The sequence below is a fragment of the Elephas maximus genome, chromosome 15, assembly GCF_024166365.1.
Source record: "Elephas maximus indicus isolate mEleMax1 chromosome 15, mEleMax1 primary haplotype, whole genome shotgun sequence".
NCBI lineage: Eukaryota > Metazoa > Chordata > Mammalia > Proboscidea > Elephantidae > Elephas > Elephas maximus.
Window position 1 is genome coordinate 42,498,694 of NC_064833.1, and position 15,196 is coordinate 42,513,889.

At 34.4% G+C, this 15,196-nt stretch overlaps 1 protein-coding gene across 14 annotated transcripts in view; it reads right to left on the reverse strand.

Moving 5' to 3' along the window:
* The window catches only part of VPS13B (vacuolar protein sorting 13 homolog B), a 915,182-nt gene that overhangs the window by 373,429 nt on the left and 526,557 nt on the right, over positions 1-15,196 (reverse strand). For 10 of the 14 annotated variants that reach the window (XM_049854597.1, XM_049854595.1, XM_049854593.1 and 7 more), the window contains 4 exons: positions 12,063-12,234; positions 11,370-11,484; positions 8,803-8,944; positions 4,694-5,102 (listed from right to left, as the gene is read on the reverse strand). In XM_049854597.1, the coding sequence (XP_049710554.1) occupies positions 4,694-5,102; positions 8,803-8,944; positions 11,370-11,484; positions 12,063-12,234 (838 nt within the window). The other 4 variants (XM_049854594.1, XM_049854601.1, XM_049854603.1 and 1 more) reach the window with 4 other exon arrangements.

Below are 15,196 nucleotides of genomic sequence, written 5' to 3' on the forward strand. Positions count from 1 at the left end.
ATTTGTCCTTTTGCCTCTGACTAATTTCACTCAGCATAATGCCTTCCAGGTTCCTCCATGTTATGAAATGTTTCACAGATTCGTCACTGTTCTTCATAGATGCGTAGTATTCCATTGTGTGAGTACACCACAATTTATTTAACCATTCATCCGTTGATGGACACCTTGGTTGCTTCCAGTTTTTGCTATTGTAAACAGAGCTGCAATAAACATGGGTGTGCATACATCTGTTCGTGTGAAGGCTCTTATTTTTCTAGGGTATATTCCTAGGAGTGGGATTTCTGGGTTATATGGTAGTTCTATTTCTAACTGTTTACGATAACGCCAGATAGATTTCCAAAGTGGTTGTACCATTTTACATTCCCACCAGCAGTGTGTAAGAGTTCCAATCTCTCCGCAGCCTCTCCAACATTTATTATTTTGTGTTTTTTGGATTAATGCCAGCCTTATTGGAGTGAGACGGAATCTCATCGTAGTTTTAATTTGCATTTCTCTAATGGCTAATGATCGAGAGCATTTTCTCATGTTATCTGTTAGCTGCCTGAATATCTTCTTTAGTGAAGTGTGTGTTCATATCCTTTGCCCACTTCTTGATTGGGTTGTTTGTCTTTTTGTGGTTGAGTTTTGACAGAATCACATAGATTTTAGAGATCGGGCGCTGGTCGGAGATGTCATAGCTGAAAATTCTTTCCCAATCTGTAGGTGGCCTTTTTACTCTTTTGGTGAAGTCTTTAGATGAGCATAGGTGTTTGATTTTTAGGAGCTCCCAGTTATCTGGTTTCTCTTTGACATTTTTGGTAATGTTTTGTATTCTGTTTATGCCTTGTATTAGGGCTCCTAAGGTTGTCCCTATTTTTTCTTCCATGATCTTTATCGTTTTAGTCTTTATGTTTAGGTCTTTGATCCACTTGGAGTTAGTTCTTGTGCATGGTGTGAGGTATGGGTCCTGTTTCATTTTTTTTGCAAATGGATATCCAGTTATGCCAGCACCATTTGTTAAAAAGACTATCTTTTCCCCAATTAACTGACACTGGGCCTTTGTCAAATATCAGCTGCTCATATGTGAATGGATTTATATCTGGGTTCTCAATTCTGTTCCATTGGTCTATGTGCCTGTTGTTGTACCAGTACCAGGCTGTTTTGACTACTGTGGCTGTATAATAGGTTCTGAAATCAGGTAGAGTGAGGCCTCCCACTTTTTTCTTCTTTTTCAGTAATGCTTTGCTCATCCGAGGCTTCTTTCCCTTTCATACGAAGTTGGTGATTTGTTTCTCCATCACATTAAAAAATGACATTGGAATTTGGATCGGGAGTGCATTGTATGTATAGATGGCTTTTGGTAGAATAGACATTTTTACTATGTTAAGTCTTCCTATCCATGAGCAAGGTATGTTTTTCCACTTAAGTATGTCCTTTTTAGTTTCTTGTAGTAGTACTTTGTAGTTTTCTTTGTATAGGTCTTTTACATCTTTGGTAAGATTTACTACTAAGTATTTTATCTTCTTGGGGGCTGCTGTGAATGGTATTGATTTGGTGATTTCCTCTTCGATGTTCTTTTTGTTGATGTAGAGGAATCCAGGTGATTTTTGTATGTTTATCTTATAACCTGAGACTCTGCCAAACTCTTCTATTAGTTTCAGTAGTTTTCTGGAGGATTCCTTAGGGTTTTCCGTGTATAAGATCATGTCATCTGCAAATAGTGATAACTTTACTTCCTCCTTGCCAATTCGGATGCCCTTTATTTCTTTGTCTAGCCTAACTGCTCTGGCTAGGACTTCTAGCACAATGTTGCATAAGAGCGGTGATAAAGGGCATCCTTGTCTGGTTCCCGTTCTCAAGGGAAATGCTTTCAGGTTCTCTCCATTTAGAGTGATGTTGGCTGTTGGCTTTGTATAGATGCCCCTTATTATGTTGAGGAATTTTCCCTCAATTCCTATTTTGCTGAGAGTTTTTATCATAAATGGGTGTTGGACTTTGTCAAATGCCTTTTCTGCATCAATTGATAAGATCATGTGGTTTTTGTCTTTTGTTTTATTTATATGGTGGATTACATTAATGGTTTTTCTAATATTAAACCAGCCTTGCATACCTGGTGTAAATCCCACTTGGTCATGGTGGATTATTTTTTTGATATGTTGTTGAATTCTATTGGCTAGAATTTTGTTGAGGATTTTTGCATCTATGTTCATGAGGGATATAGGTCTGTAATTTTCTTTTTTTGTGATGTCTTTACCTGGTTTTGTTATCAGGGAAATGGTGGCTTCATAGAATGAGTTAGGTAGTATTCCGTCATTTTCTATGCTTTGAAATACCTTTAGTAGTAGTGGTGTTAACTCTTCTCTGAAAGTTTGGTAGAACTCTGCAGTAAAGCCATCCGGGCCAGGGCTTTTTTTGGTTGGGAGTTTTTTGATTACCGTTTCAATGTCTTTTTTTGTTATGGGTCTATTTAGTTGTTCTACTTCTGATTGTGTTAGTTTAGGTAGGTAGTGTTTTTCCAGGAATTCATCCATTTCTTCTAGGTTTGCAAATTTGTTAGAGTACAATTTTTCGTAATAATCTGATATGATTCTTTTAATTTCAGTTGGGTCTGTTGTGATGTGCCCCAACTCGTTTCTTATTCGGGTTATTTGTTTCCTTTCCTGTATTTCTTTAGTCAGTCTTGCCAATGGTTTATCAATTTTGTTAATTTTTTCAAAGAACCAGCTTTTGGCTTTGTTAATTCTTTCAATTGTTTTTCTGTTCTCTAATTCATTTAGTTCAGCTCTAATTTTTATTATTTGTTTTCTTCTGGTGCCTGATGGGTTCTTTTGTTGCTCACTTTCTACTTGTTCAAGTTGTAGGGACAGTTCTCTGATTTTGGCTCTTTCTTCTTTTTGTATGTGTGCATTTATCGATACAAACTGGCCTCTGAGCACTGCTTTTGCTGTGTCCCAGAGGTTTTGATAGGAAGTATTTTCATTCTTGTTGCATTCTATGAATTTCCTTATTCGTTCCTTAATGTCTTGTATAACCCAGTCTTTTTTCAGGAGGGTATTGTTCAGTTTCCAAGTATTTGATTTCTTTTCCCTAATTTTTCTGTTATTGAGTTCCACTTTTATGGCCTTGTGGTCTGAGAAGATGCTTTGTAATATTTCGATGTTTTGGATTCTGCAAAGGTTTGTTTTATGACCTAATATGTGGTCTCTTCTAGAGAATGTTCCATGTGCGCTAGAAAAAAAAAGTATACTTTGCAGCAGTTGGGTGGAGAGTTCTGTATAAGTCAATGAGGTCAAGTTGGTTGATTGTAGTAATTAGGTCTTCTGTGTCTCTATTGAGCTGCTTCCTGGATGTCCTGTCCTTCTCCGAAAGTGGTGTGTTGAAGTCCCCCACTATAACTGTGGAGGTGTCTATCTCACTTTTCAGTTCTGTTAAAATTTGATTTATGTATCTTGCAGCCCTGTCATTGGGTGCATAAATATTTAATACGGTTACATCTTCCTGGTCAATTGTCCCTTTTATCATTATGTAGTGTCCTTCTTTATCCTTTGTGGTGGATTTAAGTTTAAAGTCTATTTTGTCAGAAATTAATATTGCTGCTCCTGCTCTTTTTTGCTTATTGTTTGCTTATTTTTTTCCATCCTTTGAGTTTTAGTTTCTTTGTGTCTCTAAGTCTAAGGTGTGTCTCCTGTAGGCAGCATATAAACGGATCGTGAGTCTGAGAGTCTCTGTCTCTTTATTGGTGCATTTAGTCCATTTACATTCATCGTAATTATAGATAAGTATGTGTTTAGTGCTGTGATTTTGATGCCTTTTTATGTGTGTTGTTGACAATTTCAATTTTCCACTTACTTTTTTGTGCTGAGACGTTTTTCTTTGTAAACTGTGTGTTCTTGACTGTATTTTTTAATATTTGATCTAGCAATCCTTTTGTTAGGCATTTATTGTCCAGATATACCAAGCCAAGTCACCAAGAAATATACCTAAAAAGCCATTTATTTTAAAAAGCATTCGTTTTAGCAAAATATTAAAATTAACCTAATAGCCCATAGAGAAATGTGGCAGATTGTAATGGTCCAAAGAAGGGTATAACAATATCCTCCATCCCATATGCTCTCATTCAAGGTGACCTTTTTAGGAAGTACACAGGCATCTGAATTCCAGAATTATACCTGTGTGTGCCCTCAGCACATACACGCACACACATACACAACTCTGTGTGTTCAACTGAATTGTGTATTATACTTTATAACTAGTAGAACTGGGATTTGAACATGGGTCTGTGTAACTCTTTAACCATTATGCTATACTATCACCCAAAATTCTTACAAATTCTCCATTCTTTTATACCATAGAAGTTATAATTATAGTTATTTTGTTTTGAAATTAAATTTTGCTTGTATATATATAAATCCAAAGTTTGAGTTTATTAAAACAGATGAGAGAAAAGTATAAGAACCTTTACTAGCAAAAGCCCTGAAGAAAAAAAAAATCTTATATTTCCTACTCTAGCAACTAATGGAATGAGATCTCCTAACAAAGTGAGATACCTACCCAGTATTTTTGACATATCTCTTAGAGAATAAAACACACCAAACTGAAAACTAAGCCAGCCACCCACATTGTAAAAAACAAAACAAAACACAAAAGAGAAAACTACGGTTTCTATAAGAAAATTATTTAAAATCAAACAAACAAAAAATTCAGAAGACAGTACCTCCAACAGTAGGCTGTATTTCCTTCGTTTTTGGAACAAAAATTCTGATTACACTTGTGTTGATATAAATCAAAGGTAAATTACGCGAAGTCAGTGTATGAGTCCTCATGGGTTGACCAGGAGACTTTCTTTTCTCTTTTTGGGTCCTTGGTAGTTTTGCTTGAAATATACTTGCAATGGCATTAAGTAAAGGAAAACAAAGGACAATATCGAAGGCTTGCGCTGAAAGAAGAATCTCATGAAGAAAATGAGGAGAACCATCAGTTAAACCTTCTGATAACTTATGAAAACTTCTTCGTTCGTTTCTTGATGTTAACTTGTGGCGGACATTTTTGGTTACAGCTTTTGTATATGTCAGAGAGAGAAATCCATGCTGCTGATGAGAGCCATCTAAAAGTTTTGCAGTAGTCTGTTCCAGAAAAAAGAAAGCACAATACACACTTAATTTAAAAAAGATACCTATTTCAAAGCAGAAAATTAATTCAATTAGTATTTTGACATTTTATTGTGTCTTACTAACTCTATTCTTCTTAATGGCCACATTACTGATCAATTCTGTATATGGGGAAAAAGTCTCTAAGCATGAGAGACTGACTAAACTTAAAGTTAGGAATCCTGAGTTCTAGTTCTAGAACTTGAAAGAATTTAACTTTTCGTGGTTTTTCCTATTGTTTCTTTATTTTCCGTATTGTTAAGAACTTGGTACAGAACACTTCGAGATTTTACCTTTTCATTCTTGGTAATACTACACTAAGAGTATCAACATACTGTAGTAATATGATTATTCAGGTGAAGCTGCAATGAACCATCTTATGTTATTTCTATTTGTGCTCAACAACTCCAATAGCCAAGATGATTGCCTCAGGTAGAAGGGACTTAACAGTTTTAAGAACAGAGCTTTCCTTTGCTGGAAATGGTAATGTGATACAAAAACAAAATATCTGTCTTTTAGAACTTGCTTCTTTTCAAGTGATTATCACATTGTTTACAAACCTTTCAACTCTTACAATTCATATTTCTCACGTATAAAACTGTAAATTAATACACACATAACATTTGATTGAGAATAAAAACTGCATCACTGTAACACCAATACCTTTGACAAAACTAGTTCAATTAACTTTCCTATAAAGAAATTATAGTAAAACAGCGTATTTTTAAAAAAGTAAAGTTTATACTTGTGTATTCCTCAACGTATAAGACAGTTCTTGAAACCAATTAATGCACATAAAATTCTTTTTTACTAATTACTCAACATAAAATTAGAGTTGAGTTGTAATATTCCAGCTTGTCAATCCCTCTCCCCAGGTCTAATTATTGTTATTACTTAGTTTTTAGGGTTTCAAGATTGATGTTAAGAGAGGAATTAAACTGGGAAAGAAGAAAAAGAAGGGAACATTTTGACATAAACACCAAAAGAAAAGTGTGAAGCAGCAAAGCAGCAATATGTCTGAGTTCATGTTATCTTACTACTAGTACATTTCTTTTTGGTTCCATTTTCTGCCTTTTGTATTTTTGTCTGTCATCCAAGAATATAATGAGAGGAAAAAGTATGCAATTCAGTCATCACTGCTAATTTTATTTTTAATCAGGAATTTACAATGAAGGAAGGTGAGATAAAATTTCTTTGCTGCAATTTTTTAAAAAAGTTAATTGACCATTAAAATAATGAACTTGGAATGGTATGTACTAAATGAAATGTGCAATATACTCATTTTTCCTGTAAGAGTCTGCTCTGAGAGTGTTTTTTACTGTTGCGAATCTTCTCGTGCTTCTCCTCTTTGATTTCTCTTTCTTTTTTGCTTTCTACCCTCAAAACAAAAGAAAAAAGGTAAAGCAAGAACAAGTACTCCCTGGGCTGTGGGGACCATGGTCTCGGGGAACATGTAGCTCAACTGGCATAACATAGTTTATAAAGAATATGTTCTACATTCTACTTTGATGAGTGAAGTCTGGGATCTTAAAAGCCTGTGAGCGGCCATCTAGAATATTCCACCGGTCTCACCCCTTCGGCAGCAAGGAAGAATGAAGAAAACGAAAGATACAAGGGAAAGATTAGTACAAAGGACTAAATGGACCACATCTACCATGGCCTCCACCAGACTGAATCCAGTACAACTAGATGGTGCCCGGCTACCACCACTGACTGCTGTGACAGGGATCACAATAGAGGGTCCTGGACAGAGCTCGAGAAAAATGTAGAATAAAATTCTAACTCAAAAAGAAAAGTCCAGACTTCCTGGCCTGACAGAGACTGGAGAAACCCTGAGAATATGGCCTCTGGACACCCTTTTAGCTCAGTAATGAGGAGAATCCTGAGGTTCATCCTTCAGCCAAAGATCGATCAGGCTCATGGGAAAAAAACAAGACTAAAGGGGCACATCCGCCCTGGGGCAGGGACTGGAAGGCAGGAGGGAACAGGAAAGCTTCTAATAGGGAATCCAGGGTTGAAAAGGGAGAGTGTTGACATGTCGTGGGGTTGTTAACCAATATCATAGAACACTATGTGTACTAACTGTTTGATGAGAAACTAGTTTGTTCTATAAACCTTCATCTAAAGTACCATAAAAAAAAGAACAAGTGCTTCCAGTCTTGTCACCATGTTGCTAGAGAGCAGGGTAGAGAAGGGTGGCTGTGCTGTGGTACCAGTTGGAAGGGCACAGAAACACTGTCTCTGAATGTCTACACTGGACTTTGGGGAGGGGTTAGAATCTACTTCTAAATAATCCAACTCATAATATATGTTAACTAATGGCATCATTTGAATCCTGGGAATACCATGAAAGCTGTTTCTACATGTGAATACTATGATACAGAAAATATTTTTAAACATATTGAATGCTCGTACTCTTAAAATGTAAACTCCGGAAATACTGTTTTTTTTTTTTTTTTAATCTTATGTCCCTAATTCCCTCAATATAAGAAATGAAATAAGGAATGAATACTAGCTGGAGTTCAGATAATATAAATATTCCTTTTCATACAGTAATATCACTTTATACTATTTAAGATAAAAAGTTATAAAATAAAGAAATTTTAATAAGACATTTAATGATCTAAAAATTTACAGAAAAATTAATAATTAAGGAAAAATTCTAAAAGGTGTTAATAAAAAATTGGGTTTTCTGATGAATACAAGTTAAAATTACATAAGAATGCCTCTTATGAACACTGATGAACACTCAGAGAGGAAAATAAATCTAAATAGAACTCTTACTGACATGAAAACCACACGTTACAGATATCTTTTTCCAGCACTGAAGAAGGACTATACTTGAAAAAGTTCAAAACCAAATCACATTTAAAATACTTTGGTAGATTTTTATAACGCTAAAGATATGTCTTAAACACCCTCTGATCTACAAAACAAGGAAAAGAAAAAAACAGTTCACACCTGCTGGGAGAATATGCAGCAATGTTTGCAATGATTTAATAATAAATTCATAAGAGTTTACTAATGTGATAATCTGTTCCTATTATAAAACAATTAACCTTGGTTTTAAGAACATCAGTTAAAATATTAGCTTGGAAATACATTCAGATATGTTGTACCATTAGAAAAATCAGAATAAGCAAGATTCTAAGCTTTTGTAAGTCACTGGTTTACATGGTCTAGCGTTCACCTAACGTGCAGTCAATGACAGAAGTACAGACTTGTCCAGATCCAAGAGGGCACCAAATAAGGTACTTTTAATTAGCTGAGAGTAGATAATGGCATAATAATAGAAGAAAATTTAAAAAAGAAATCTCAATAAGAATCATAAAAAAATACTAAAAGCAATAATGTCAACTCTTGATCATTCAGTAAATGCACAATAAAAAAAAAAAGACACTATATTTAATGTCCTCATTTGATTGTTATGCTGCTGGTTAAACTAGTTCATATACAGAAAAACAGAGTGAAAAAGAGCATGCATAAGTGACCCACAAACAAATTATATTATAGTGAAAAGCATGTCTATGATTTAAAAATACATTATATTTAATTTACAAAGTGGATGATATGTAAGACAAGAAAATCAAGAGTTGACTCTATGGATAGTTCAAATTCCTTCTCTGGGTTCTTGTTAATGGAAGTTTGGTAGCATAATTTAAAAATGATTTCTTACAGAAGGAAAGAAGCCAGAACAATTACTGAAAGGGTCCTGCTTGTTGATGGGTCGAACCAACAAGGTGCATCTGTTCAGCTTGTCAGTACAGGAAAGGAAGACACCTCCACATTGCCCCAAAGACCAACACTCTTCCCCAAGGCTTGAGGTGATGGACAGGAGCAAGGAAGGTGAAAAGACAAAAGCAATAAAAGCCATAAGCAAAAAAAATCTGGATAGTTTTTAATTCTGCTTAATTTTGCATAGGTTTAGGTTGGAGCCACTGGTAGGGTATGGCCTCTGTCTGGTCCATCTTCTGCAAAAGCATTGTTAATGGAAGTAAACAAAAAAGAATTGTTCTTAGTGTAAAATCACCACTTTTAGCTATGGTAAAGAAAACTCCAGCATGAACTCAGTTATGTAGTGGGAACAACTTCCCAGACTTCAACAAAATAGTACATTAATGATACTGTGTATTAATAAAAGCAATTCTACCCATTTTTTTTGATAAGTTTGCTTAATTGCTGTAACAGGAAGATGGTTACAAAACAAGAGCAACTTAAAGAAACAGTTATAAAACATAATGAAGTTTTGGAGGAATAGGTCCAAAAGAATTTACTCTGAGCTCTAATTCTTGTAACCATTAGACCTATTACATGAAAGAACAAAGAGAAACAGTTTTATATTTTAAAAAATCATAATTACTAAATGAGTCTCACCACAGGTTTTTCTTTGCACTGTAGAAATAGTCCTTCAAAATGTCCTGACTGCCAACCTTCCCCTGGCCTGGAAAACATAAATTCACCTTATCTGTTCTCATCAATTTTTCTGAGATAAAAAGAATTAAGCATATATAACTATTTCAAATAGTTATGATGTAAACAGTCCTATGCTGAACTAAAAGGTAGATTTGACAACGCAAGCAATAGAACAATATACATTAGCACCACACCTTGGCAGTTCTGCATAGAAGCATTTGTCCCAACGGTAAAGTGTACACTTATTTAGTTGGTCATTTACTTCCATCTTTTCCACTAAGCAATAAGGTCCATGATAGCAGGATCTAAGTCTATTTTTGTTAAACGCTGTCTCCCAGTGCTTAGCAGAGGGCTTGGCACATAACAGACATTCAATAAACATTTTGATTAAACGAATGAATAAATAAACTTATCTAAATACTTAAAATTTATATAAACTTCACCATAAAATCAACAGTGAACTAGAATATAGATTATAATATTCACGTCATCAAGAAATTACCGCAACTACAATATTATACTGATAAATCACTTGCAATGATTATTTTGATATAGCTATATACCATTTTTTTTTATATACCATTAGAAGACAACTAAAGAGCTACATAATGCGTTATTAAAAGCCAATTAATCATTTGCTGTTACTATAACAAAAATAATTCTGATTTGTTTGGTAAGATAATACTATTATAAAACTAAAACAAAAAAAAATTTTTTTTTTTGGACTATTATAGCAGGTCTTAATATGTATTCAGAAAAATATTTTGTATTTTACAACTATGAAATAATTTTTCAGCTATGACAGATTTGGTAGTTATTAACATAAGCAATATGATGTATGTGATAAAGGATAAAAACTGAAATGTCTTTATGTAGAATTACAATCTTGTTAAATAAAAATGACTTTTAGCACTTGTAATATACGTATATACGTACAGCAAAATACGTGTGTGTTTGCAAACACTCACTAAATAACTGTTGCATGGATAAATATTATGAATCAAGAAAGAAATGGATTTTAAGCTAATTTCTAAGTGAAAACAATGTGAAATTAAAAATATTGTATTTTTTAAAAAACAATTTTTAAAAAAGCATTTGTGGATTTTATGGTATGCGAATTATATTTAAATAAAACACCAGATACTATTATACAGCAAAATTTTTTTTTAATTTTTATTTGGGAAAATTATAATGAAACTGTTAAAAAGATTTGTGAAAATATCTAAAACTTCACATTTTTGCTGCCATTATTGTTATTATGAACAAATCATACTTGTATATAATCATACTTTTGATAGAAATTTATTAAGGAAGGGATAATATGGCTCTACGAACACCTACCACATGTATATTAATCACTTGTGAGATAAGAAGAGTCTCTGAAGTGCTAAGGGACATGCAGCTCTGCAGATCCATTTTCAGTGTATACTAGTACTAATACAGGGAGCGAATGGGAAGTATACAGGTAAAACTGTGTTCCTGGCATCTTAACAAAAATACAACACACATAATATACTGTGTGAGGTGATTAGAAAGAGCTGCTTTTTTCGTTTAATATGGCAATGCAGATATTTATAAACACATTTACTACCTTAGAGAACAAAACTTTCTTATATTCCATATATAAATGAAAACTAAGTAAAACTAACCAATTTATCTTTGTAAAAACCCTCTTTGGGAAAAAGTATATATATATATATACACACACACACACACACACACACACACACACATATATATAAAATAACGAGCCAAATTAAAAAAAAAATTCTTACACTGACTTTGTTAAAAAAAATATAGATTTTACCATATTCATGATTTATTATTTACCTGCTTCTGTAGTGATCAATATTGAAACTCTCTATTTTACATTTCACCTTGGTATATACATCCTGGACATCTACGGAAGCACTGAGATCTTCTAGTTCACTAACCATACAAACCTCTGCAATAAGAAGTAAACATTAATGTCCATATAGGCCTCACTATCAATGTTAACATTTTCTCTTTTACATTTCACATGTATATCCTAGACATCTATGGAGGCACTGAGATCCGTTCACTAACTACAGAAGCTTCTGCAATAATAAGCAAACATTAATAATCAATACAGCTCTCACAATAAAGTTAGGACATCTCTTTCACGATAGGAGAAATTCTAGTTACTGTCTGAAGTGCTATACTCTGGTATCAGTGGTGGATCTTTGCAACACATGTAGTGACAATGACATAATACATCAATATGATAATCTGTGAAAACTTCATGATTCTTAGAGTGAATTTTAATGAAAACAAGACAAAATTTAGATATCATGAAGTCAAAGAGAAAATGTGCATGAAAGACTTAAGCCTAAATATTGGCAAGATTCAACATAGTAGTCTAATAGACATCACTTGAATTAAAACGAATGATGTCTATTTAATTATAAATGATAATAACAAGTAAAGCCAAATCTAATATTTCCTCTAGAAACAGTGCTTAACACTGGATCTTCTCAGTTGAGGAGAAAAGTAGTCGTATACCTGTGCCTGTATTTTCAGGATCAGAAGCAAAGAGCTTTACAGTAATTTTGGGGAGCACCCACTGCATCCATAGACTAACACGGCCACTGGTTCCACCAATGTTACTTGTGGTTTGTTCCAAGGTGACAGAGTCTGAGAATGGTGAGTCATCACCTGCTTGTACAGAATCTCCCTGGGGTAAGGAAAAAAAAAAAAAAAAAAGCACTTTGTAACTTAAGTAAAAATAATTTAGGAAAAAAATTATAATTTAAAATCTGCAATTATTTCTTTTAACTCTCCCACATCATAAGTTAATCAATATAAACTAATCAAACAGATTTTATACCTACGATGTGCATGCATGTCATTCCAATTTTCCCTGAAACTATGTAAGGATCCAGAACAAGCTGGAATCCTAACAATGAGTATTTCCCTATGGAGCAGGGCCTGTAAGCTACAGGCAGCAGACAAATCCAGCTGTTTTTGTAAATAAAGCTTTACTAGCTCATGGCCACACCTGTTCATTTATATATTGTTTATGGCTGCTTTTCAGCAGAGTTGAGCAGTTGCCACAGAGACTCTATTACCCCACAAAGCCTAAAATATTTACTATCTAGACCTTTAGAGAAAAAGTTGTTTTACCCCTGCTATAGAGTTTTTTTTTTTTATAGAGTATTTTTTTTTTTTTTTTTATTTGGAAATAGTGGTTAAGAGCCTGGTGGAATAGTGGTTAAGAGCCTACGGCTGCTAACCAAAATGTCGGCAGTTCAAATTCACCAGGCGCTCCTTGGAAACTTTGGGAAGCAGTTCTACAGGGTCGCTGTGAGTCGGAACTAACTTGATGGTAACGGGTTTGGTTTTACATTTACGCATGAATCTATGGTAACCATACCAAAGTTGTTAGCTTAGTTTTAAAATCAGCAAAACGCTCATCATGCCTCGCATATTTAAATATAAGATGTTACAAAAATTACTAGATTTAACGATAGATTTTTAAATGTTTCATATGGTTAAATGCCTCTTAACTGGAGGTATGTTGTGGGGGTAAGGTTATTCAATTCAACAGTACCTACTGAATTCTGGATATGTACAAGATTCTAAATTTGGAGCTAACATATTTGCTGTCAGTTTGTTTGGTTTTGGTCTTTTCAGGAACTTAGTGGCCCTGAAAAAAAACAAACCCTAGTTTGGAGTTGTGTAGCTCCACTCTCAAAAGCAGAAGGAAATGGTGCCAGAGACAGTGATCACTCACTGATGTACCCTGTTTTTCTGTTTGTTTTTAGGATTAGCTACCAAGTATTTGGGTTTTAAAAACCCCAAATTTTTCCATCCATTTAACACCTACAAACAAAACTTGGGAACCTAAATCCATATGCTGGGAACTAAATCAAACACACTATAAAATGCTTATTTGTTTAAAAGATGTGTGTATATACATTTAAAAAGTAGTTAGTTAAACATACACTTAATTGGGCAGGCTGTATGATAAAAGGTTAAGGACAACAGACATTAGAGAAGTGATTTTAGGCAAGTAATTTTTCCCTCCTCTGCAAAATGGTTACTATAATGCTATTTATCTCTTAGAGTTATTAAGACTAAAACAGAACGTGTATTAACAGAATGTGATTAACAGAATGTAAGTTTCCAATGCTAAGAAGTCACGAACAGTAGTCAACAGCCAGAACGAAACATCTCTAAAAATTCAACAGAAGACAATATAACAGGGTCGTTATGTTTTCCTTTACTAATAAATTCTCAGAACAGAACAAAGCCATTAGCTTGACAACTAACAACAGGGAAGGTAAGTAAAAACCCCCATACAAAACCAAAGCACATACCCTGTTCTCACTATCACAAAAACCAAACCCAGCGCCGTTGAGTCGATTCCGACTCACAGCGACCCTACAGGACAGAGTAGAACTGCCCCACAGAGCTTCCAAGGAGCGCCTGGCAGATTCAAACTGCCAACCCTTCGGTTAGCAGCCGTAGCACTTAACCACTACGCCACCAGGGTTTCCTCACTACCACAGGCAAGGGTATATACAGTCCTTTATGAAGCTACCTTGACCTCAGTGTTTCAAGCCATCTTTCAATCAGAAGAAAATTCAGTTTTGCAGAATCTCCAGAAGAGACCAAATGAGAAAGATTTCCAGAGAACAACAAGCAAGCGTTTATTGTTAAAACACTTGGGCACCAAATACAGCAACGGAATAGTGTCTTGTGATTTACTGTGACAAAAAATTATAGATTTAAACCTGAAGACAATACGGTTTATATGCATTAATATCTGCTCTGTTTCCAAATCTATAGCAGAAATAGGGGCAGAAGCAGAGATGCTGAACTATTTTCCCATACCTCCTCACGCCAAGTCCTAAAATACACAGTTTAATTCTTTCACCATTTTGTTGCAAATTGACCAAAATACTGAGTTTATTTTTCTAGCTGAATTTATCTTTGTTCATCAGGAAGAGCAAACTCTTGAGCCCCTCATCCTTGGCCGGCTTCAGAGCTCAGGGATGATCATAGTTTTGGCCACATTACTATTCTCCCTTATCAAAATAACTCCAGCATTCTTGTTCAATCACAAAACTTCCCTAAGGGCTAAACACTCACCACTGCTCGCACTTAAGTCAACAGTAACAAGTGGCCTGCTGTGGTCTCCACTACCTTTACTCTATTTCATTCCAAGAGTGTGAAAAATGATTAACTATTTTTAAACTCAGTACTTAAGCCTCTCACTCATATTTCCCCCTCTACCATCACCCAGATTGAAATTCAGGAAGCTAGAGCTATATTCGCCCACAAGGACGGTGCTCACTATCAACATGTCAGCATGAAAAGAATTACTCATAAAGTATAAATCAACCGAGGATCACATAAACCAATACTTCTTTTTTCTATTTAATACAAACAATTGTTGGAGTGTGTTTTTATAAAACTAGATTCACTTATAGTAAGATCTCTATATTTGGAAGAATTTAAAAATAACAAATTTGACCCAATTAAGCAAGGAAAACAATACTCTAAATAGTAAAAGATTTAAAGAATTGTATTGAACTGTTTTATATGAAAAATTTTGGTTAGAAACAAAATCAAAATTGAGATTTCAAAGTGATCCCCTGATACATAGTTCACATAAATATTAAATGAAATAA